The sequence below is a fragment of the Paroedura picta genome, chromosome 3 (assembly GCF_049243985.1).
Source record: "Paroedura picta isolate Pp20150507F chromosome 3, Ppicta_v3.0, whole genome shotgun sequence".
Taxonomy (NCBI): domain Eukaryota; kingdom Metazoa; phylum Chordata; class Lepidosauria; order Squamata; family Gekkonidae; genus Paroedura; species Paroedura picta.
The window spans coordinates 63,800,001-63,824,798 of record NC_135371.1 but is presented as its reverse complement, the minus strand read 5'-3'; the positions used below and the strand labels follow the sequence as shown (position 1 = coordinate 63,824,798).

Here is a 24,798-nt window from a genome sequence, read left to right as displayed (position 1 = left end):
TCCCATTTCTGCTCAGTTTAAACTGAGCTTGAAAGGAGGCAGCCGTAGTCCAGATTGGGCAGAGTTGGCATATCCCACCACCTGAACTATTCCCAGTCTGACTCTCCATTTATAACCCTAACTCTGTTTCATGTTTTTCGATTTGAAAGGGAGGAGCAAAATAGATTTTAAATGGCTGCTTGCCATATAAAACTTACAGTTGACTGGTGGACCCATCAGGCAGTAATTGTAGGCACTCCCCTACCCCTTCCAAATGGAAGGAAGTGAAGGATGGCCAGGAATGGCAGCCAGTCATTAAAAACCTTTCATTTTGCTTTCCTGTTTGAAAGGGGGGAGGAGCAAAACAGAGATTTTAAACAGCTGCCTGCCATTTAAAACTCACAGGTTGATGGGTAGACCCATCAAGCTGTGAGCTTTAAATGATAGGCAGCTATTTCAGTGGTCCATTTTGCTTCCCCTCACTTGGAAGATGGGAAGCAAAACAGAATTGGTATAGCTAAGTTTGGTGTAGTGGTTAGGAGTATGGACTTCTAATCTGGCATGCCGGGTTTGATTCTGCACTCCCCCACATGCAGCCAGCTGGGTGACCTTGGGCTCGCCACGGCACTGATAAAACTGTTCTGACAGAGCTCTCTCAGCCTCACCCACCTCACAGGGTGTTTGTTGTGGGGAGAGAAAAGGGAAGGCGACTGTAAGCCACTTTGAGCCTCCTCCTCCTCCTCCTCTGGGTCTGCTAAATTAATACCGAAGACTGATTCTTTAATCTGTATTTGGCTTTTAAAATACCAAAAAATACCTGCAGGGTATTTTGGGGTACCCCGCCCCAGTTTGGGTGAACTGGATGTACATACCAGTCAATTACTCCCAAAAGGGCACTGGAATTTGAAGCCCTCTGTTGATACATTTAGATACTTCAGAGTACCTCATAGATAAGTATTGTTAATGAAAGAGAAATTTATGTTGAATTATTGGTCAGGTAAATAGAGAGGCAATTACATTATGCTGTTGTGAGCTCTTTGGAGAAAAGGTATGTGTAGACAAAATGACATTTCCCAATAAGAGTTAAATTTGGTATCTAGGCATGGCAGTAATATATAATGCTGATAACAAACAAGAGGGCAGGAAATGCCTGGCCTAAATTTAGCCTGACATTTATTTACTAGGGGCAAAGCCCATTGTGCCCCAGAATACAATGGGCGCTATGATCTCCAGGAAGGAAAGAGGGGAAAGGGAGGGAGGAAAGGGACAGGAGGCTTAAAGGCTATGTAGGCAATGCTGGGGCTGTTTCCTCCATTCTGCCCAGCAGCACCCCTCCTGCCCGCTTGCACAGCTGCCTGAGCGGGAATCCTGAAGGTGGTGCGAGTGAGGCCTGACCATTCCCCCCATCCCGCCCGCTCGCTTGCCTGCACGCACAACCAGGGGCGGGACAGCCTTCCTGATTGGCCATTTGTTGGACGGATAGCTAATCAGAGATGGGACAGCCTACCTGATTGATAGGCGATGAGTCCTGACTCTTCCCAGCATCCTCATACCTTTTTATTTATATTTTTTATTTATATATTTATATTTTTATTTATATGTTCAGATTTATTCATTCAATTTATATACTGCCCCTCACTTTGACATTCAATGACTTTAAGAGTTAGCAAATGTCATTTCAGAGCCAGTTTGGTGTAGTGGTTAGGAGCGTGGACTTCTAATCTGGCATGCCAGGTTCGATTCTGCGCTCCCCCACATGCAGCCAACTGGGCGACCTTGGGCTCGCCACAGCACTGATAAAGCTGTTCTGACTGAGCAGTGATATCAGGGCTCTCTCAGCCTCACCCACCTCACAGGGTGTCAGTTGTGGGGAGAGGAAAGGGAAGGCTAAGACTCCTTCGGGTAGTGAAAAGCAGCATATAAGAACCAACTCTTCTTCTTCTTCTGGGAACTCCTAGAATGCAACCATCTTTGAAGGAAAACTGGTAGTGTATTTTCTACCTGCAGCCAATAGGAAATATGTCCCTTTTTGTATATTAGGGCCTCTTGATAGCTTTTAGAACGTTATATTTCTGGGAAGGGACTGGATGATTACTGACATTCCTAATTGTGCTACTCCTGTATTCTTTTTGTACTCAGCATGCCATATTTGTGGAGTGGGAGGGCAGTTTCAGTTAGCAGTGTGGATGTTTATGATTGATGAGCTTATGCTTGTCCTTCTAAATGGGACGCAGTGGGAAGGGGAATGACCAAGATTCTGATCATGATAATAGAATTATATACACTTGGTTATAGATTTACTGTCTAATCTTAGTTGCAGAGTGAACCCCAGGAGGAGAAATTTCCTGCAGAAGATGTCTTTAAAAAGCCACTACCTCCATCGCTGAAAAAAGAAGAGAGCATGCCCCCAGTAAGAATGCCATACTTGACATTTGTATTCTGGAACAAATTCTCCTTATTGCGGATATATGTTCTGAGAATTTGAATAGGGATGGGGTATAATGCCTTGCTGAAATTGACTGTTGGTGACTGTAATCAACTCTGGCAAAGAACTGTAGAGATGAGCACTGAACATGCTGCTGATTGATTTTTTTAATTCAGAATTCCATTTGAAAAATAGAACCATAGAGTTGGAAGGGGCCATACAGGCCATCTAGTCCAACCCCCTGCTCAATGCAGGATCAGCCCAAAGCATCCTAAAGCATCCAAGAAAAGTATATATCCAACCTTTGCTTTAAGACTGCCAATGAGGGGGAGCTCACCACCTCCTTAAGGCAGCCTATTCCACTGCTGAACTACTCTGACTGTGAACATTTTTTTCCTGATATCTAGCCTATATCGTTGTACTTGTAGTTTAAACCCATTACTGCGTGTCCTTTCCTCTGCAGCCAATTGGAACAGCATTCTGCCGTCCTCCAAATGACAACCTTTCAAATACTTAAAGAGGGCTATCATGTCCCCTCTCAGCCTCCATTTCTCCAGGCTGAACATTCCCAAGTCCCTCAACCTATCTTCATAGGGCTTGGTCCCTTGGCCCCAGATCATCCTCGTCACTCTCCTCTGTACCCTTTCAATTTTATCTACGTCTTTCTTGAAGTGAGGCCTCCAGAACTGCACACAGTACTCCAGGTGTGGTCTGACCAGTGCCATATACAATGGGACTATGACATCTTGTGATTTTGATGTGATACCCCTGTTGATACAGCCCAAAATGACATTTGTCTTTTTTACTGCTGCATCACACTGCCTGCTCATGTTTAGTTTACAATCTACAAGTACCCCAAGGTCTTGTTCACACACAGTATTACCTAGAAGAGTATCCCCCATCCAGTAGGTATGCTTTTCATTTTTCTGACCCAGATGCAGAACTTTACACTCATCTTTATTAAATCGCATCTTGTTCTCATTTGCCCATTTTTTTCCTTTCCTCTTAAGCTTTTCTATTGCCCTGCTGAGTATTTACTATCTTGAAAGGATTTATTTTCTCTCCTTGTCAAAGGTTTAGATTTATGGAATATTATGAGGGGTTCCAAATCCTGTAAACCCATTATTAAATTTGAAGTGCTGGAAACAATGATGAAATTTAACAGAAAGGTACAAAGGAGCCAGAGAATGATTTGAAGACTTATTATGGTATTACATTGTTAAGGAAAGGGGAAATCTGTATGGAAAACATGCTTAAGTGCTCCATTGTTCCAAATGCTGAATTTTTGTAATAAAACATGCTTGACACTATTAATGCAGAATGAGAGGGGAAGCACATGTTCCCTGTGTCCTACCCTATTATGTGATAACAGGGGAGAAAGACCTACTTCCATGGGGTTCATGCATTCCTAGGATTCCTAGACCATAAAGGTAAATGTAAAGGTATCCTGTGCAAGCACCGGGTCATGTCTGACCCTTGGGGTGACGCCCTCCAGCGTTTTCATGGCAGACTCAATACAGGGTGGTTTGCCAGTGCCTTCCCCAGTCATGACCGTTTACCCCCCAGCAAGCTGGGTACTCATTTTACCGACCTCGGAAGGATGGAAGGCTGAGTCAACCTTGAGCCGGCTGCTGGGATTGAACTCCCAACCTCATGGGCAAAGCTTTCAGACAGCTGCCTTACCACTCTGTGCCACAAGATGCTCATTCCTAGACCATACGTTGGAGCTATTCCACATATTACACAGAACAAGTTTACAAGGTTTTGCATATTAAATGTTTCTTGTGACAGTTTCCAGAGAGAGGTTTTTGTTTGGAATTTGACCTCAAACTATAGAATATGTACAATGCATTTTGCAAAGCTTCAACCAGAATATTATGCCCAACTTGAATTTGCAAGTTTTAAAAATGGTAATAGAGGAATTATCGTATCTGTCTGCTTTCAGCCTGTGGTTAAGAAGTTCACGGTAGATAGAATTCAAGGTATGCTTGACTTTATTGATTAGTTCCAAAAGTGCCCTTCTGCTTTTGGTGGAATCAGAAGGTCACCTCTAGACATACATCATTATCATTATCTGTAATACTGTCTCTTGGCTGGATTGAGTCAGATCCCCTGAATAAATAATGGAAAAGTCAGGATTGGCGTCCATATGTAAAAATCTATCATTCAATGTGCAGGATGCAATTCTACGTAAGAATCTATAATTCAATGTGCAGGATGTATCAATATTTTGTATGCAGGACAGGAGCTTGTTCCATTTTCTTAACATGTTGTCAGTCATGTCCTAATTCTGTGGCTAAAATGACACTATTTATTTCATCTCTATCCTACCTTTCTCTCCAATTGGGATACAAAAGCACCTTCCATTATTCTTTTCTCCATTTCATCCTTATACAGAACGTGTGTGAGCTCAGAGTATGGCTAACCCAACGTCACTCGGCAAGTTTCTATGGCAGAGTGGAGATTGAAACCTGAATCTCTCAATGCTGAGTCTGATACTCTAGCCACTATACTATACTGGCTGCCCTCTAGTTAAAGCTAATTAGTTAATGAATACATCCATGATGGAAAGCACTTAGATCAGTGGTCCCCAACCTTTTTATCACTGGGGACCGGTCAGCGCTTGACAATTTTATTGAGGCCCAGGATGGGGGGTAGTCTTTTGCCGAGGGACGTCGCTGCTGCTGCCTGAGCCCCTGCTCCACTTGCTTTCCCGCTGGCACCTCTGACTTCCTGCTGCCTGCTGGGGGGCGTTGCCAGCAGCAGCTGCACAGTGCCACGCTGAGGGGGAGCCCCAGCCATGGCAGCCACTGGAGAGCACAAAAGGTGAGCCGGCGGCAGAGTGGCAGGGCAGCCCCTGAGGCAGCAACCGGGGAGGAATATGAGGAGGAGCTGCGGCCCGGTACCGACTGATCTACGGACCGGTACCAGTCCCCGGACCGGGGGTTGGGGACCACTGACTTAGATAATGGGGCTCTAAGTGCTGAAAAAACAGCAAAAGTGAGGGAAGAGTTAAAACTCCTCACTAGGCAGATAAGAGCCAGGGCTGCATGCTGCTCTGAACCCTGTTATTAGTCATCCACAGGTGAAGGGGAGTTAATATGTTAGCTGTGAGGTGGAAGGAATTTAGTTCAGTTCAGCCTGAGACTGTTCTGAGAGAAGTCTGACAAATTCTTAGTTGAAATACTCCTCTGAGCAAAAACTCTGTTGCGAGTAGAAGAAGAAGAAGAAGAAGAGTTGGTTCTTATATGCCGCTTTTCCCTACCCGAAGGAGGCTCAAAGCGGCTTACAGTCGCCTTCACATTCCTCTCCCCACAACAGACACCCTGTGGGGTGGGTGAGGCTGAGAGAGCCCTGATATCACTGCTCGGTCAGAACAATTTTATCAGTGCCGTGGCGAGCCCAAGGTCACCCAGCTGGATGCATGTGGGGGAGCGCAGAATCGAACCCGGCTCGCCAGATTAGAAGTCCGCACTCCTAACCACTACACCAAACTGGCTCTCCTGGATTATTGATTGACAGAGCTGTGTGTGGTCAACTGTGTGTTGATTGACAATACAGTGTGTGGTCAACTATGGCAATGATTTGGCTGAGAGAATTTGGGTAGATAAGTGTTTGCTCCCAAATTAAGCCAAATTGGAAGGCATGGCCTGGCCCAGGGCCACGGACAGCCCGCGTTATCGGAACACGGGATCTTCCGCAGTTCCTGGATACTGCGGGCTCCAACAGGGGCTGGGGTGGGCTGCGCCATGCATAATCACCAGTGCTGGGCCTTTTGGCCTGCCCAGCCCCGACCTATGGTGTCCATGTAGGGACACCGCACACCCCTGCGAGCTCCGCAGAGCCAACAGGGACATCCCCCTGCCCCCAACGTAGTGTGTGGTGGGGGCTCGGCTCCACTCCCCCCCCCCCGGCCGCTGCCACTGAGGGCAGCATCCCAGGCTTCCCGACCCCAGCGCACCGGGTGTATGCTGGGAACTGCGGGGCATCCTGCCCTGCCACAACAACACGGCAGCCGCCAAGCGTAGCGGCTGCCGTGCATAATAGGTCATTGCGAGGTAGAGCTTCAGTCACCTCAGAAAGTAATGGGCATGTGGTGCATCCAGAAAGGGAGTTGTGGTACATGCTCAGAGTGCCTCCTTTCTAAGAACCAGAGGGTAATTCAGTGGAACTCACACAGATCAAAATCAAATTAACTCACACAGATCAAAATCAAACTAATGTGTTTTAGTATAAACACAGTGAAAGAAACCTCTCAGTTGAAAGAAACCTTAACAACTGCTCTGGTTGACAGTTTACTTCCAGATCAAGTTTTGGTTTTGATAAAACAGAGGACCTCTACTGGCCACTTGTAAAATTGTTTGATGTTGGCTGTTGTTTTTTAAGTCAAAAACATGTCTATGTTAAAAAGATTGGCTCATCTAATAGAGAAACAAACCCAAGACCTGAAAGAATTTACAGATGGCTTGCTTAAAAATATGCTCATGGAGTTTAAAGGCATTAAGGAAGAAGTTTCCAACAGGAATGATGAACCAACAGTAGTGGCTGATGATAGCTCTAAACAAGGTGGAAAATTACCAGCAGAAGAGGAATCTGAAATTATGGAGATGGAAAAGGAGATGTCAGAGTCTTTCAGCTCAGATAAGGACACCCTACCTAAGAAGATATACAGCCACTCCAAAGCAACAGTACACAAGAATCAATTAAAAGACATATGGATCTGCGGTGAAAGCAATCGACTGAAAGGAGCTTCTTGGAAAAACATCTGTACTGACATTGGAGTCCAGGAGGTACAACTGTTTCAAGATTTATCGATGTATACTCCGAGGGAAAGACTACAACTGTACTCTCCAAGCCAAAGACCAACTGGACAGAACATTATTCAATGGGAGCCACAAGACGTAACAAGCCTCGATATGAGACCCCCTTAAGAAGCTTGGGGAACGGAAATGTGACACAGTGGTTGAAATTCTTTTCCTCTTTTCCCTCCTTTCCGTAGCTATATAGGTAATATAACTAGTTAAGAAGTTAATCTGGGGTCTAAGATTTTCTAAGTAAGCTGAATTTGTATTATTAAATCTAATTTTGTAGTGTCTACCAACCCAAAATTAAAGCATAACTAAAAGGAGACACCTAATGGAATGGGTTTATACTAATTTGAATTATCTAATATATCTCTGTAGTGACTTTCAGCCTAAACTTAAAGCATATCTAAAAGGAGGTTCCTAACTGAGGAGGTGTAAATGTAACTAACGAAGAATTTATTCTACTATACTTGTTTCTCTTCTTTCCGTACAACTAAGCAGGCTTGTTTTTTTTCCTTTTCCCTTTTCCCTAGTGGAAATGTGGAGGGCTTTAGGATCACACTAAGTATAAACTGTATATGATTGTTAAAATTGTTAAAAACTATGTAAACAAATGCTGAAATGATGGTAACAAAGTAGACTTCTCTTTTTAAATGTGGTGCAAACGTGAAAAAGTCTATAAAAAGTCTATAAGCTTTGGGTAAAAGTCTATAATATTGTAGCCAGTCCTATAATCTTAAATGAAGAGAAGAGGGTTTTTAAGATTGAAACGGGGAACTAAAGTGCTCTTCCGTAGTGCCTCCCAACCCACACACAGAGCTTCTTCTTCTACGCGACGGCAGCAAGACTAGAATTGGCCAAGAAATGGAAAACGCAAGAACTACCCTCGACAGAAGACTGGCTGAATAAACTAGCTGATTTTGCCAAGATGGCCAAACTGACACTATTAGTTAACGGAAGAATAGAAGAGGCCTTTCAAGAACAATGGGGCCCTTACCTGAACTATTTAAGGAAACAATACAAAGGGGATTAAAACGGGGAACTAAGTATATCAAATGAAGAGCATAACCCTCCCTTTCTGTATTAATAATGTAGATTGCATGTATTTCACTGTTTTTAACTCTGTATAATAAAATTAAAATTCTCTATAAAAAAAAAAAAAAGTTTTGGTTTTGACCTTTAAGGCTATATGTAGCTTGGGTCCTACCTATCTGCGGAACTGCTTACCTCCTTATGCCCCCCGCAGGGCTCTTTGCTTTGCGGGTATGAATCTGCTGATGGTTCCAGGGCCCCGGGAGGTGCGCGTGGTTTCAACCAGACAGGCCCTTTTTGGCCCTGGCCCCTACCTGGTGGAATGAGCTCCCAGAAGAGCTGCAGGCCCTGACGGAGCTTTCAGGGTTCCTCAGGTCCTGCAAAACACAGTTCTTCCACCAGGCGTTTGATTGAGGCCAGGTGGAGGCCTCCCCTTTATGTTCCCCTTTATGTTCCAGGACCTGGCATTTGGCCAGGCCTGGAACCATTTGATGATCTACCCCCTGCTTCCATCACCAGTCTTTTGTACACCACACCAACACCAATGGCTCTGGTGTTGGGGGAGGAGTTTTTCTATTGTTACCGCATAAGTATGTTTTAGGGGATATTAATTTTATTATATTATGATGATGTTTTTAGGTTGTTGATGGCGAGGACTGGTTTTATATAACGTTAATATTGTGATTCACCGCAAGCTGCCAGTGCTGGGAGCGACGGTATGAAAGTATAACAACAACAACAGAAGTACGAAAAGCCTGAGATTAAGACCTGGAAACTAAAAATTAACTGTTTTGTGAGAAAAGTGATTCCTCAATTCCAACAACCCTCAATGCCATTCCGACTAAGGAGTTTTTACATAAAGATGGCTGTACATCTTCCCAGTAGCTCCCAGGGCTGAATAAAGCAAAGAGAAAAGACGGTGATTAAGTGCGACAGTGAGCTTTATTTTTGGAGGGGAAATTTACTACAGTGTGAGGAAGGCTGTAGAGTAGTACAGGCTTCTCAGAACAGTTGAATAAATAAGGATATGGTATGGATCTAATTCTGTTCTTTCTTTTTTTTTAAACAGCCAAAAGTAGTTAATCCTCTGATAGGGCTTTTAGGGGAGTATGGTGGAGACAGTGACAATGAAGAGGAGGAGGAAGAGGAAGAAGAGCCACAGCCACGACCGCAGCGGCCACCAGTGCAACAGGAAGCACTGCCTCAAAAGACTGAAAGTGACGAGGACAAGCTGACTGACTGGAATAAGTTAGCATGTTTACTCTGCAGGAGGCAATTTCCAAATAAAGAAGTACTGATCAAGCATCAGCAACTCTCCAACCTACACAAAGTAAGAAGCAAAGTAATTTGTCTGGAGGACATGTTGTTCATCCTGTGCACTGGCAAGAAGTTAGATATGAGAGCTCTCACAGGTTGGATAGGGATGGTTTCCTTGAGTTCTGGATTTGACCTAAACTGATTCTACAGACATTGGGTGGGGCAGAGAAAATGGGCCAGTCACCTGCATTTGAGGGATGATAGGTTAAAAATCTTCTCCAGCTCACCAGGTTTGTGGAGAAATCCAGTAGACAGCTTTAGAGTTCTACGTATAAGAGGAGACAGAGAATAGATTCAATTGATATGTTAGGAGTAATGTTAAGATTTATTTATTTATTATTGTACTTATTGCCCGCCATTCCTGACAAACCAGCTTGTGGCGGGTTACAAAACAGGTTTTGGACTGACATGCGAATGACTGATGTGAATTGTATAGTTATAGGAGCTCCTTGTTAGCATCTGCCAAGAAAGACAGAAAAATGCTTTCTGGCAAAAAAATGGTTCAGTCGCTGTTAATAACAGTATATTCTTATGTAGGCAGTTGGAAGGGGCCATAATGCCCATAACTATATAAATCCTCTTTTTATCAAAATACTGACTACTTGGTAGTTTGTCTGCAAATACCACTTCAAAATGCTGTTTAATTCAGCCTAAACTCAGGTCTTAAAATCACAGATTTAGGGACCTTAATCTGTCTAAATTTATGAGATATTAAATAAAACAATTCTTGCTGAGTCCAGTTCCAGAAGAACAGCTGTTGCGTGAAGATATTTGTGTAATAATTAATTTATTATGGTTTGAGCTTCCATAATCTAGAGCTCACATAAATAAGATTCAGTTGATGGTCTAGCCCAGTGGTCCCCAACCTGCGGGCCGCGGCCCGGTGCCGGGCCGCAAAGGCCATGGCACCGGGCCGCGGCTCCCTCTCCCCGCCCCGCCCCCGCAGTAAAAAACTTCCCAGGCCGCAAGCTTGCGGTCCGGGAAGCTTCTTACTGCGGGAGGCGGGGAGAGGGAATCAGGGTCGGGCCGCGCCTGTGCGGGCCACGCCCGCTCGGCCCGATCCGCGGGCGCGGCCCGTGGGCGCGGCTCGCGGGTGCGGCTCGGGTGCGGCACGGCCCGCACGGGCGTGGCCCGCACGGGCGCGGTCCGCGGGGGCGCGGTCCGCGGGGCGCGGCCCGATGCCCTGCCGGTCCCCAGCCTCGGAAAGGTTGGGGACCACTGGTCTAGCCTACAAAAATTCATGCTACAAAAATATTGTTAAATGCCTTAGAACTGTAACTTCTCCTGTTTCTAATGTAGCCATTTGCAAGTGGAATTAATAGCTTAGCTGAGTGTCAGATAGCAGTAAGAACACAAGAACAGGGACAAGAGCAAAATAGAAACTCTGATGCTGCTGCTTCAAGGTTCTTTGATGTGACTCTGTATTTGCACTAATTGAAGAAAAAGAAATACATTTTATTGGATGAACCATTACTAAATTCTCCCTGTACAAACTTTCAAGCTGCACAAAATGATTTATCCAGAGGGGGAAAGGGTCTGTTGTACAGTTGAGTCATAATTTTACAAGTGAGTTAATTGGACTCAAAGTGTATTTATTGTTAAGCTAAAGCCTTTCACACATATATTACTATGATTCTACTCATGGATATACTAGGGGCAAAGCCCGTTGTATCCAAGAATACGGGCGCTAGAGCTTGGCAGTAGGAAGAGGAAGGTGAGGAGTTGTCCAGTCTGTCATGGCATAGGGTTGAATGTGTGTGTTGTGTGGGAGGTTGTGGTGGCGTGGTGGCAAATGAGGGCATGAATGTGGAGATATGGGTTTCAAGAACCTGTGGTTTGGAATGTTTGTTGAGTGTGGGAGAGGACTGACCTTTGGTCTTTTTGGTAGTGGTTACAGATGAGCTTTCCAGAGCCATGTCTTCAGATATGTGAAGGGAAAATTAGACTGGAGACTCTTCTTAGGAGAAAATTAGACTGGAGACTCTTCTTACATGGCAACCAATTCCTTGCAGTTCTGCGTCATGTCCCTTCTTGTGTGAATTAGGCCACAAACACCAAAATGTCCCCCTGCCCTAATACACATGGGGTAGTCACAGTACACAGGTGTCCACCCTGTTCCTTCTATCTCCATTTTTTCACTGTTGAAAAAATATTATGTGCCCACATGCTTCTTTCATGGTTGCTCCTTAGAAGAAGAACTGGATTTTTGTACCCTGTTGTTTACAACCCAAAGGAGTTTCAAAGTGGTTTACAAACACCTTTTCCCTTTGTCTCCCCACAATAGACAACTTGTGAGGGATGTGGGGCTGTGAGAGGTCTGAGAGGACTGGGAATGGGCCTCAGCGTCCAGGCAGGCCTCAGGTGTCTCAAAGCAGTTTCCAATTATCTTCCTTTCCTCTCCCCATAGCAGACTCCCCATGAGGGAGGTGGGATAGAGAGCCTCACATGGAAGCTGACAACCCTAAGAGGAAGGTGGATAAATAACTGGTTGACAAATCATCCCCAGAGGGTACTTGTTAATGGTTCAGCATCTTCTTGGAAAAGAGTGACAAGTGGAGTACCCCAAGGATCTGTCCTGGGACCTGTGTTATTCAACATATTTATAAATGATTTGGATGAGGGATTAGAGGGGATACTTATTACATTTGCAGACGATACTAATCTGGGAGGGGTAGCAAACACAACTGAAGACAGCAACAGAATACAGCAGGGGTAGTCAACCTTTGGTCCTCCAGATGTCCATGGACTACAGTTCCCATGAGCCCCTGCCAGCATTTGCTGGGAGGGAGCACATTCACTAGCCTCCTGCCAGCTCTGTCAGGGTTCTGAGGCAAAGCTACAGTTGGACGCGACAGTTAGGGCAGCCTTGGGGCGAAAAGGGCTGGCACAGCCTGTCCAAGCTGCCGTTCTCATCCCCCTTGGCAGCCCTACTGACCTCTCCCTGCGGTGGTCAGAGGCAGACTGGCAGCGATGTCTCCAGATTGCTACTATTGGAAAGCGCTTCGTGCCTTCCAATTGGGCCTTCACCTGGACCGTCCCCGCCCGCTCTCCGGCCACTTAGGCCTTAGCCTTTTATGTTTATACAGCGACAGCTGTATAAAGATGTACTTCCTTCCCTTCTTGATTTCTATGTGAATTATCTGTTTTCCTTTTCAGCATAAAATGTAGTGTTAAAGGTGTATTGATATAAACAAGCATTAATTTAGTTCTTTTATACCCCACTGTGCTCCCCAATTCCAAAGTGGCTTACATTTTTATTTTCTCCTGTGATGGAGGTTAGGCTGAGAGAGTGTGACTGGGACTTAGTCATCCAGTGAACTTTTGTAGCATGAGTGAGGATTCAGACCATGTCTCACAGATACTTTTATTTATTTATTTATTTATTTTTAACATTAAAAAATTATGTTATTTTTAGTCTGCCTTTCTCACAGGGACTGAAGGCAGATTACACGTAGTCAGTGGAATCAACAAAACGGGATATTATCAGTAACCAGTGTGTTAGAATTTTAGAAGTCTGGAACCACCAGAAAAAACTGAAGCATAGCATAAGTATGAGCATGACATATTAAGCAGTGCAAAAATTATATAATAGGATCTTTCTTAGTTAGCTATATGTAGTAGTATAGACCACATTCTCTAATAATTTATCCAAGTAAATTTGTAAGCTATTTTGTACAGTGTAGCACTATTATATGTGCAAAGAGGCTGCCTTGAATAATTTGGCTTTGCATAACGGATTGCCAGAACTCCCTCCCAACATGGGCTTGGATCCTATAGAGCAGTGGTCCCCAACCTTTTTCAAGCTGGGGACCGGGGAGGGGGAGAGGGAGGCCTGGAGACTGGTGGGCGGGAGGGAGAGCAGTGCTCGCCAGCAGGTGTAAATGCACAGGCACGGAGCTGCTGTGCGTGCGCATTTGTGCTCGCTCCCCCCCCCCCGCAGCGTTCGCCAGTGAGCCTCCTCCCCTCAGCGCGGTGCTCACCGGCGGGCGCAAACGCACAGGCTGCCGCGCCTGTTTGTTTGCACCTGCGCCTCCCCCCACAGTGCGGTGCTCGCCGGCGGGTACAAACGCGTAGGTGCAGACCTGCTGTGCCCGCGCCTCCCCACAGCTCGAGCAATTCAGCTGCCAAAGCAGCCGATATAGAGCTAAGCATAATTAGCGTTAACTGTATGCGTTTTTGATGCAATGCTGATGTACTATGGATACTGAAAGCACTATAGAAAAGCTAAATATTGAGTAGTGAAAATGGAAAGGGGAATTCATTGGGGAATGAGGGCATTAACATTGCAAGATGTGATCAGGAAAGGTTAATTAACAGATAGGGAGATGGTATTATGCACTAGGCCAGTGGTCCCCAACCTTTTTATCACCGGGGACCACTCAACGCCTTTTACTGAGGCCCGTGGGGGGGGGTAGTTTGCTCCTCTACTCTCAACCACTGCCCTAACGCTCTCTGATCGCTATGGTAATGTTTAAACATCCCTTCAAAATAAGATACAGACACGCCACAACAATGAAGTGTGTTGTAAAGGGCTGGGGGGGATGAAGTAAAGGGGGGGGGAGAAGGCGTCCTTCGGGGCCCACCTCCAATTAGTCAAAGGACCACATGTGGTCTGCAGCCCACAGGTTGGGGATCGCTACACTAGGCCACTGAACAGTAAGTGAAAAAGATGCATTCTTTTTATATCTTGCTTGTATTCAACATTCTTAAGAACTTTAGTTTGCTAAGTGATGGACTTTAGCATGTCCAAATGTCAGTTGTTTATCCCAATTTCTGTTGCATATGAAACTTGAGAATGAGCTAAATAGTCTTAAAGACCAAAAGAAATATTTGTTGTTGCATAAAATTAGTTAATTCAGGAGCTATTTGTTCACCTCACTTTCTGTTCATTCTGACAGCAAAATCTAGAAATCCATCGGAAGATAAAACGATCAGAGCAAGAGCTGGCATATTTGGAGAGGCGAGAACGTGAGGTAACTGAAGAAGTGGGTTCTTAGTAAGGCCCCTCACAGGGGGCTAATCGCATATGACATGAGGAATATGGAGCTTAATATATGATCCATTGCTCATTTATTACTCCTCTTCCTGTTTTTAGAATGCTGATATTTAGCTCATTCCTTTGTGGTAGTCTAACTGCAATTTAGAATAAAGACATGTGTCATTGAAAGCTCCCAATGGAGCAGAATGAAACAACTTAATTGCGTAGCAACTGGGCTTGCTCTAAATGTCAGTCTCTGAGGTTCTTTCTTCTGCTGTGTAGAGACTGAAGTAGCTTATGATGAAATTCAAAAATTCCCCAGAGGATTATTCTTAAATTCCCTTCAGAGCAAGAAATTCTTCTTTCCTTGACGAGGAGCTATTTGAATATATGATGATTTTGCCAAAAGATGTTGAATCTGTAACTGCAGAATTCATACTTATAAGGGAAGACAGATGACTGGTCTCAGTGTGCTACAGTGTATTGTGATCCACTGTAATATATGGCGGCATTTCAGTCAATACATCCTCTGAAAGAAAGCAAACATCCCTGTAAACTAACCATTCTTTTTCCTCCACATGTGGATGGTAGACAGAAGTGACTAACTCCTTATACTTGGAAGCACTTTGATATTATGTTGAAAATGCCATAGACTTAATAAGATGGATAGGTTCTTATAGAAACAACCTGTGACTTTTCAAATCTAGAATGTTGAAGCAAGATGTTCTGTTGAAGTACAGAGGAGTAGAGAACTTTCTCCACTATCTGGAGAACAATTGGTCAAATATGAATTTTCAAATGAAGGAATGAGTTAATGGTACCCAGTTTAGTACCATTTAGTACCCAGGGGGAATCAATTGCATGTTATTTACTAACTGCACCCTTCTTGTTATAAAGGGAAGGTTTAAAGAAAAAGGAGGTGACCGAAGAGAGAAATTTGAGGAACGGGATTCTCCAGAGAGAAAACGGCCGAAATACTCCAGAGATTCTGAAAGGTAATACCATGTGATTGTCTCATGAAATAGGTTATTTCTATTACATGTTGTTTGTAATGGGTAATGCAGTTATCATCTAGGCACTCCAGTAATTTGGATAATACTAGTTCCTATTACATAGCACTTAAGCATTCAATGTACTTCACATTTATTTTTAGTAATCTTTATACAATTCCTGTAGAAAGAAGGTATTATCTCCAAGTGAGGCTAAGAGCATGGCTTTCATAAGGCCACCAGTAAATTCATGGCAAAGGTGAAATAGTGGAGAATTTTAGAGCCACTATATTATACAAGCTTTCATTTTTAAAGAATTTGGCACTGGGCACATTTGACAATCTTGATCTTAATGTTTCAATTCTTTAAAATGTGCTGGTATATGATGTGCATCTTCTTGAAAATGTCTATCTTACTATAGCTACATTGCCTATTGTATTGTTTGCAAAATGTCTTGTGGTGTCTGGTTTTTGAAATTGTTTTTTATATTGTAATCAACCTTGAATCTTATCTAGAAAGGAGCTATATGTTAACCACCTCGATCTGGCTTGCCTTGAGGGGCAGAATAAAAATCCAAATAAATATTTGTTTTTACAGTGACCATAAGACCACAGATAAAGGAAGGAAGGACAGCAATAACAAAGGAAGCCGCATGATGCAGGCTATGGGCTGGAAGGAAGGCTCAGGTCTGGGACGCAATGAACAAGGCATGACATCACCAGTAGAGGTAAAGCTCCTAGCTGTGTTTTCTAAGGCTTCAGCATGGATGGAAATGTGTAAGCCCATTTTGTGAGCCTTTTTTTCCTGGCTGCCTTTGATAAGAATGTCAGTCTTGCAAGTGAGACACTTAAACAGTGGACAAGGGCAAGAAACAACGTATTGTGTTTTTTCTTTCTGAAGGAGTATTCTGCATCCAGACATATTGGGGATGATGGTACACACTTGCATGTGTACAATGCCACGTGTAAGAATTTTATTTCTACTGTTATAAGCTCAGTGCTGGGTTTGATGGCATACCAGAAATATTCTGCCTTGCATCCACAATGACCTTCAGCCCTGCTCATCTCCAGTGCCTCCGCTGTATGGCTTACTACTTCCACATCCACACTAGGTGGAGAAGGAGAAGGTTGTGGAACAGAATAATGAATTTGGGGTATATAGGAGTGAGAAAGTTATTCAGCCGCGTTGAGTCTGCAATGGAGCCTGTCACTGAATGGCCCTTTGTTTTAGAAAGTGACTTGTATTTCTTTCTTTCTTTCTTTCTTTCTTTCTTTCTTTCTTTCTTTCTTTCTTTCTTTCTTTCTTTCTTTCTTTCTTTCTTTCTTTCTTTCTTTCGGAGGCCCGAGGCAAGTTACAAACATATAAAAACCCCAGTAAAACCATACAATAAAACATATCATACATAAATCCCCCAAATTCCTGGCCTGAGGCGCAATTTTAAGTTGCATCCCTGCCAGGGAGGGTAGGTGCGCTTCCTCTCCTGATCCCCTACGGCCTAACCACAGGACCTCTATCTTGGAGGGGTTGAGTTTCAGGTGACTCTGCTCGAGCCATTCAGCTACCGCTTTCAAACATCTGGCAAATGGATCTGGGGGGGAGTCCAGGTGGCCCTCCATGAGGAGATAGAGTTGGGTGTCATTAGCATACTGATGGCACCCCAGCCCAAAGCTCCTTACCAGCTGGGCCAGAGGGCACATGAAGGTATTAAACAACATGGGGGAGAGCACCGAGCCTTGAGGGATTGCACCCGGGAGCCGATAAGGGCCCGATAGCTCCTTCCCAACTTCCACCCTCTGGGTCCGGTTATGGAGGAAGGAGCGTAACCAGCTGAGAGCTGTACCCCTTATCCCCGTCCCAGCGAGGCGGTGTACTAGCAGTTCATGGTCGACCACGTCAAATGCAGCCGACAGATCTAATAGAACAAGCACAGCAGAACTGCCTTGATCCAGCTGGCGACGGAAGTCATCCAACAGGGCGACCAATACCGTCTCCACCCTGTGGCCAGGACGAAAGCCCGACAGATATGGATCGAGCGCCAAAGTTTCTTCCAGGAATGCCAAGAGCTGGTCCACCACGGCCCTTTCCACTACCTTCCCCAGGAACGCTAGATGCGCAACTGGTCGGTAGTTAGCTGTGTCCTGTGGGTCCTGCGATGGTTTCTTAAGGGCAGACCACCACCTGCTTAAGTAGCTCCCTTTTATTATACTATATATATATATTTGCTTAAATAGTTGAAATGGAGTTTTGGTGGCTAGCCCATTCTCATCAGATCTCAGCAGCTAAGCAGGGTTAGCCCTGGTTAGTATTTGGATAGGAGACCACCAAAAAATACTTGGGTTACTGTGCAGAGGTAGACAGTGGCAAACAACCTTTGAATATATCTTGCCATGAAAACCCCACAGCAGACTTTCTCAACTTTTTTACTGTTGAGAATCCCCTGAAACATTCTTCAGGCAGAATATGGTTGGGAAGCTTAGCTGTCTATACACTCACCTGGGGCCCTTCCCACTCACTCCAGTCTTGTCATTGGCCATTGGAGGGGGGGGGGGGTTGACATGGCCATATATGGTTCTATCACCCAAAATGTTTGGCATATCTAATCTAAAGTATATATATATATATATATATATATATATTAATTACAGTATTTGCTGGCGTATAAGACTACTTTCCCCCCCCTGAAAAACATGCCTCCAAGGGGGGGGGTCGTCCTATACGCCAGGTGCACTTCAGTTGGGATAGACATAGCTGCCCATAATGGCCCATAGTACTGTAATGCAGTGGTGCCCAACCTTTTTATCACTGGGGACCGGTCAACGCATGATACTTTTACTGAGGCCCGGGGGGGGGTAGTCTTTTGCCAAGGGACATCGCCACCGCTGCCTGAGTCCCTGCTCCACTTGCTTTCCCACTGGCGCCCCTGACTTTCTGCTGTCCACTGTGGGGCGCTGCCAGCAGCAGCTGCACAGGGCCATGCCGAGGGGGAGCCCCAGCCATGGCGGTAGCTGGAGAGCACCAAAGGTGAGCCAGCAGCAGAGTGGTAGGGCAGCCCCTGAGGCAGCAGCCTGGGAAGATGACAAGGAGGAGCTGCGGCCCGGTACTGGCTGATCCACGGACCGGTACTGGTCCCCGGACCGGGGGTTGGGGACCACTGCTGTAATGTAACAAACTCTATATTGTATGTATATACAATATATATACATATACAATGTATATACAAACTCTATATTTTGAGTGGAAATGTTGGGGGGTCATCTTATACGCCCAGTCGTCTTATACGCCGGCAAATACGGTAACTCCTACCCATTCGTGAAACTCTTCCAAGGCTGTCAAGAAACCCCAGGGTTTAGCAAAAGCCTGGTTGAGAAAGCCTGCCCTACAGGCTTACCATAAATTGCTTGCAACTTGATGAGGGGGAAAAAATGATTGATATGTTATATAGTAAGAAATGTTTGTTTCTTCCCGAGCATGTTTTTAAAGCACAATTTTATGGATACTAGTACTACTAGAAACAAAGGATCTTATAATTTTTCCCAGGCAGAAAGTCGGAAGAAGGGAGCTGGCTTAGGGAGCCAAGGAAGGCCAAACAGAAGGCAATCAAATGAAACCTATCGAGACGCTGTACGGAGAGTTATGTTTGCGCGATACAAGGAACTTGAATAAATGTTGAAAGCAACCCCACAACACCCAACACACCTTCTAGCCCTCAGTCCTTCTTTGTGTCTGTCTCTGGTTTTTTGAATCAATGTTTTTTGCTGCTGAAGTGTCTTTTTTGTTTGTTTTTGGAATAAAACAAAGAAAAGTGATTGTTTTGTGGTCGTTTCCTTTTCCTGGATTTCTTTGAGCTAAATCTTATTGGATAAATTGTTCAGTAATTTTTCTCCTCATGAAGTTCCAGCAAGACAGCTGCTATTTGATAACAGAATGCTGTGAGAACCTCCACTCCAAAATCTCTGCACTGTGCAGAAAAGGGTGGGAGGCTATACAAGAATTCTTTGTACTGAGCACCTAGACGTTTGAAGAAGGAATTTTGAAACTGAGCTACAGAATGCTTTTCTATATGTGAGTTAAAGCCAATATTGAGCTTATAGCATGATTGGGTGAGGAATGAAGTGGAATGATAGAACCCTTGGCCTCATAACAGAACAAAGGTTAAGCCCTGTCTTGAACATGCATAGTGCCAAGTTTTATGCCATATCTCCCACAATGAAATTCTTTGGACTAGGCAGGCACTTATTATTGAAGACTATAAAAGGCACTGGAAATATATTGATACTGGGAGTATTTCAAAGGTCTTGGTCTCTGCTTGTAAGAAAAACACATAGGGTAGCAAAATAGCTACATTATGATACTAACTAGAATCCAGAATTTTCTGTATCATTAGTAAATATTTGGGCATCATCTGTGTCCCTAGAATTTCACAGTAACTAGGATATCTTGGACTACTTGGTAGAGAATTTCTTCAAGATATTATAAACACTTCTGTACAAAATATCTAAATCACTTAAATATGCAATTTCTAATTTCAAATCCAATTTCTAATTTCAAATTCAATTTCTAATTAATTCAGTGTACTTATAAATCATGTTTCTTAGGAATCAGTCCCAATCTTGATTTGCATGCTTAAATCAGTTACTTGAAAATATCCCATTGGCTTAAACTGAAATAATTTGTGAATTAATTTAGTGTGTACGTTGGAACAGATTGCCTAGTTTGAAGACTGTTACCAGGCATCTTGAATTTGCAGATTACAAATTCAAACATAACACGTTTGGGACGAACAACTCTTCCTGGTAGAGTTTGCATGAAGTTATGTAGTAATTGGAATCTACTCAGTATCTACCCAGAATCTACCCAGTATCACTGGATGAACCAGTTATAAGGTTGCAGTCCTATGGGATTTGCTTCCATTTAAACATGTTTAGGATCAAAATGGGACACCTTCCTAAATTTGAGTCCAATGAAATGCTTAGTTCCTAGTGATTTCTGTAGGATTTAACTGGTTTTTCACAGAAGAAATAAAGTGGTTATTTGAATTGGTTTGTAACATTATATTAGCTTGAGTTGTACATCTGATACTTTAAGACCACAAATAGTGGAAGATGAAAGCCTATTTAGACTTGGCCTATCCTATGATCAAATGGCTGAAAGCAAACAAACTGAAACTAAACTCAGAGGACAGAAGTAATGCTGGTTGGGAAGGCAGACATCTCGAAGGAGGACCTTGTGCTCACTTTCAATGGGGCTCAAGTAATGTTTGACTTAGTTTGGAATTATACTGAATCCAACATTACTGCTGGAAAAGCAGGTTAATGTGGATGCAGAAAATGCTTTCTTCCAATTCATTATAGCCTACAAACTGGCCCCGCACCTGGACTCAGCCAGTCTGGCAACTTGAATCGAGACTATTACAAGAAGACTACTGTCATACACTTATGTAGGTCTTCCCTCAAAGTCAATTTAGAGACTTAAGTTCAAAATGTTGCAGCTCTCATATTTGGAGCTAAGCAGAACAGGCACATAATTCCCATTCTGCAGTCATTCTGGCTGCCTGCCAATTATTATCACAAAAAAACCCTTCAAAACCTTGTTCCCTGTCATCTGTGGAATCACTTCTCTCCCTATGCTCTGCCATGCCTATTTAGCTCATCTCTCAGGGCCTTCTGCTGGTAACATCGTGCAAATTAGCACCTCTTCTTGTGGCCCCACCTTATCGAATGGCCTCCCTGATGAGGTTAGGGAGGCTTCCAATCCTGGATTTCTGCAAACTATGCCAGATTGAATTCTTTTCGTATAGGTAAATAGAACTGCACTGTAATGAAATGGTCAGAAAGTTGTATTGGGATTGTTACTTACACAACTGTCTTGTTACCTAGCACTTTAAAGAAGCTGGAGACTAGGAAGTTTCCCCACTTGTTTAAAAACTCATGCTTTGTTTCAGGTCTTTCGGAGTGTTATCCAAACTCTATTGCATTGCTCACTGGCTACCTGAGCCTGCTTTAAAAAAAATACATTTTATTTATTCAGAAAAGACATTACAAAAAAGAAAATAAATTACATTTCATTTACATAACTATGCATATGAATATTAAGCTGATACATTGAAATACATCTTATGCATTTTTGAACATACTTATTTCCCCCAGTTTATATTTCCATTGTTGATATGTAAATCTAGTTCTTTCCATCCCACTTAATATAGTCTAATATCGATCTCCCATTTTCTATTCAAATCTCATTGGTTTTGCATCAAATATGTAAGCTTTGCTAGATTCCATTATTTTATTTTATCAATAAGATCTGGTAAATATTCTTTTTTCCATTTTAATGCTTATAAAATCCCGGCATCTGCTAGCAATACTGTTTGGTACTATATTTAATAACATACATTTCACCCATCCTATTGACTGTACTTGATTTATATTATCTGCTTTGAGTCTCCTTGAGAAAGGCAGGCTGTAAAACCATAAAATAATATGGCAACTTAGTCTTTGCATGGCTCTTCCCTTCCGTTTGATCCTCAACAGCAGCCCTTGTGGTTGGTCGGGCTGCGTATGATTGGCCCAAAGTCACCCAGCAAGCTTCCCTGGCGGACTGACTGTCTTGAATCTGCCTCTCCCAGATGCAACTCAGACATTCTAGCTGGCTTGTTCTTGGGGGACTGCAGACGCTATCACTCCCAAACTGCAGTGCTTGCTCCTGCTGGGAAAATCTGATTTGCTTCGCCCTGCTGGTAGATCGAATGTATCAAGCCACTGTGTGCGCTTCAGTCTGATCTATGCGACAGTAGCGATCAGGTAATAGATACGCCCCCTTCGGCCATTTTGTACATTTCGTACAAATCGCTTTCCTGCTATTTCACGCAGCTTCGCTTCGCTGAGAGCTCTTCTTAAAGGCCTTCCGTTCCCTTGTGCCAAAGCAAACGTTTCCTGTGATCATGCACGCATTCTCCCCAAGCGAGGACTGCGCACCACTTTTACTGCCCCGAAATCCATTGATGCCTATGCCTTGTCGTGAGACTCCCAATGGGTCGGGTAGTTCGCGCTTCCCAGGGGGGCGCTCCGTGTTGCAAAGATGCTGACGTAGTCCTATCCGTTCAGCTGTGCTTTCCAGAACTAGCTATGTATAGCGACCTTTTTGAAACGGGCATAGGGTGCAACCACTCCCAAGAGGGCTGAGCGGTCAGGGAGATCGAGGGAACCTGGCACGTATCCAGTGGCTCAAAGCCTCCAGAAGGGAAACGGTGGTGTAAATTTAGAGGTATCAGCATATTTACATCGCAGTATTGGGTAGCAGGGTTGTGAAGATTTGGGCGGCGGCGGGATGTTTGTAGCATCATAAAGCTAGCATTTTTGGAATAGTTTCTCTCCCTGCGGCGAAATATAACAAAAGGGGGCTTCGCCCAACCTGAGTACACTACTGTACCCAGAATGCCGCGCGAAAATAAGCTCACGCCTGTCTGCGGCTGGAAACTTCCAAGACGGTGGCGCCGGGCATTGTGGGTAGAAGACGAGGAGGTTTGCCTCAGCGCCATTTTGTGTTGCTTGAGAAAAGCTGTGGCGGTGGTGGTTGTGGCTGCTGCTGTGGCACGACGCCTTCTCTTCCGTTTCCCCTTCCTGGTAAGTTCTGATTCTTGCGAATTTGAGGCGAAGGTATTTATTTGAAGCAGCAAAAGTAAAGAGCCCAAACCGTGGCGTACAATTAATACTACTGTATCCGAGTACCTTTTGAGAGGCCGTCGTAGACCTCGCCGCGAAGACTGACCCCAATATTAGTACAGAGTCAGCTGCTTTGGCGGCCTTCCTTTCTGGGATTACTATTGGGGTGGGTGTCTAGTAATCAGCGGGTCTCGGTACCCCTAAGGGTAAAGTGTGGTCGTCGGTCGCCTCCAGGGCGCGATCGCTTGTTCCCATTCCTGGTCGTCGTTTTCCTTCAGTCAGGCCGGGGTGGGGTGGGGGGCTGAAAACCATATTCGTTTATAACGCGAGTTGCAGTCGCTCACAGGTCTTCTCGGACACTGCGGCGACCCAGACACCATTTTGCTGCCTGCCCACATCAGTTTCCCTTAGATAGCTCGGAAGTGCCGCATTGGGGCTCTTTCGTACCCTGTTTGTCGTATTGTGTCTCGCTACTGCTAAACGGGGTATACGGGCTGTAATTTGGGGTGAATTGCCGTGATCGTTTCACTATTCTAATTATGCCTTATTCTAACCATAAAAAGTGGTTGCTTTAAGCAGTTGTGTTTAGATTTAGGTATTGGAGCTTAATTTAAGATGCAAGCATGCAATTGGTAAGCTTTTTTTAAATGATACTGATGATGATAAATGAGTGGAAGTGAGGTTTGGTGGAGCCATTCATCTTTGCAATCTGTACTTTCCTTTGTTTTCTAGGCACCTCTCTTGATCCACAAGAAGTAGGTGAGCCAAAAGCAGAAGACAAGCCATGGGGTCGGACAAACGGTATGTAGTGTTAAATTCATAGTTGTGCTATATGCTTTTGGTAATGCTTAATGCAGGGTATATTAGTGGTAATGTGTCTCTACTCAGATGTAAGAATGCTGTAGGGCTGGGGAAAAGATAAATTATTTGGCAACACTAACATATCTACCCAAAGAAAATATTATGCATTCTAAAGATGAAAGGTAGTCTTAAGTTAACTGATTTGTTGTTGTTGTTGATCCTTCATTGTATACATAAATTCAGATCCTATCCTGCCTGAGTAGAGCTGCACAGGATGAAGGGAGGCTTTTCTGCCTTTTCTTTCCACTGCAGCCTGCTGTGTTCTCTCTGTAACTGCAGATTTCTAGTGGCAGCATGGATTGTGGATTGTCTGCAGTGGGAATGAGATCATCATGAAATATAGTGTCTCTCCCATAGTTTATGTCCTGGTAGTAATAGTAATGTAATAAACCACATTAAATGGAAATGTTTTTTCTGCTACTTCATTAAGCCCTTGGGAGTTTGAAAACAACTTTTATCTGCCACAAATATATCACATAGCATAGAGAAAATCAACCAGATTTTCACAAATAGCTTCCCTCAGCCACCTTGTGCCTTAATGTCATCACTTCCAATTGAATATGATAGATTTCATTTTAAAATGAGTTTTGTTTATCTAATCTGTGCTGTGGATACGTTGATGTAACTATAGCATGCATTTTGTTTGGAGATACAGCATCTTGATATAGCCTTTCTTGTGCTACGATCCTAATGGAGGAGCATGTTCGCAACTTTTAAGTTGTTTTTCAAATTTTTGCTTCTGCAGTGTGAGCAG

The 24,798-nt window shown here is 44.0% G+C and overlaps 2 protein-coding genes across 6 annotated transcripts in view; both read left to right on the top strand.

The window, feature by feature from the left end:
• The window catches only part of RBM6 (RNA binding motif protein 6), a 94,170-nt gene extending 74,839 nt beyond the window's left edge, over window positions 1–19,331 (top strand). For all 3 annotated transcript variants that reach the window (XM_077326029.1, XM_077326031.1, XM_077326030.1), the window contains exons 16-21: window positions 2,294–2,389; window positions 9,311–9,571; window positions 14,457–14,531; window positions 15,434–15,531; window positions 16,123–16,252; window positions 19,063–19,331. In XM_077326029.1, the coding sequence (XP_077182144.1) occupies window positions 2,294–2,389; window positions 9,311–9,571; window positions 14,457–14,531; window positions 15,434–15,531; window positions 16,123–16,252; window positions 19,063–19,188 (786 nt within the window). In that variant the 3' untranslated portion in view covers window positions 19,189–19,331. The remainder of the gene's footprint in view (window positions 1–2,293; window positions 2,390–9,310; window positions 9,572–14,456; window positions 14,532–15,433; window positions 15,532–16,122; window positions 16,253–19,062) is intronic.
• A 2,966-nt stretch (window positions 19,332–22,297) lies between these two features.
• RBM5 (RNA binding motif protein 5) overlaps window positions 22,298–24,798 on the top strand; it is a 24,674-nt gene continuing 22,173 nt past the window's right edge. For 2 of the 3 annotated variants that reach the window (XM_077326027.1, XM_077326025.1), the window contains exons 1-3: window positions 22,976–23,144; window positions 23,916–23,984; window positions 24,790–24,798. The exon at window positions 24,790–24,798 is cut by the window's right edge and continues 202 nt beyond it. In XM_077326027.1, coding sequence (XP_077182142.1) covers window positions 23,968–23,984; window positions 24,790–24,798 — 26 coding nt within the window. In that variant the 5' untranslated portion in view covers window positions 22,976–23,144; window positions 23,916–23,967. Of the gene's footprint in view, window positions 22,323–22,975; window positions 23,145–23,915; window positions 23,985–24,789 lie in introns of those variants that run through there. The other variant, XM_077326026.1, reaches the window with a different exon arrangement.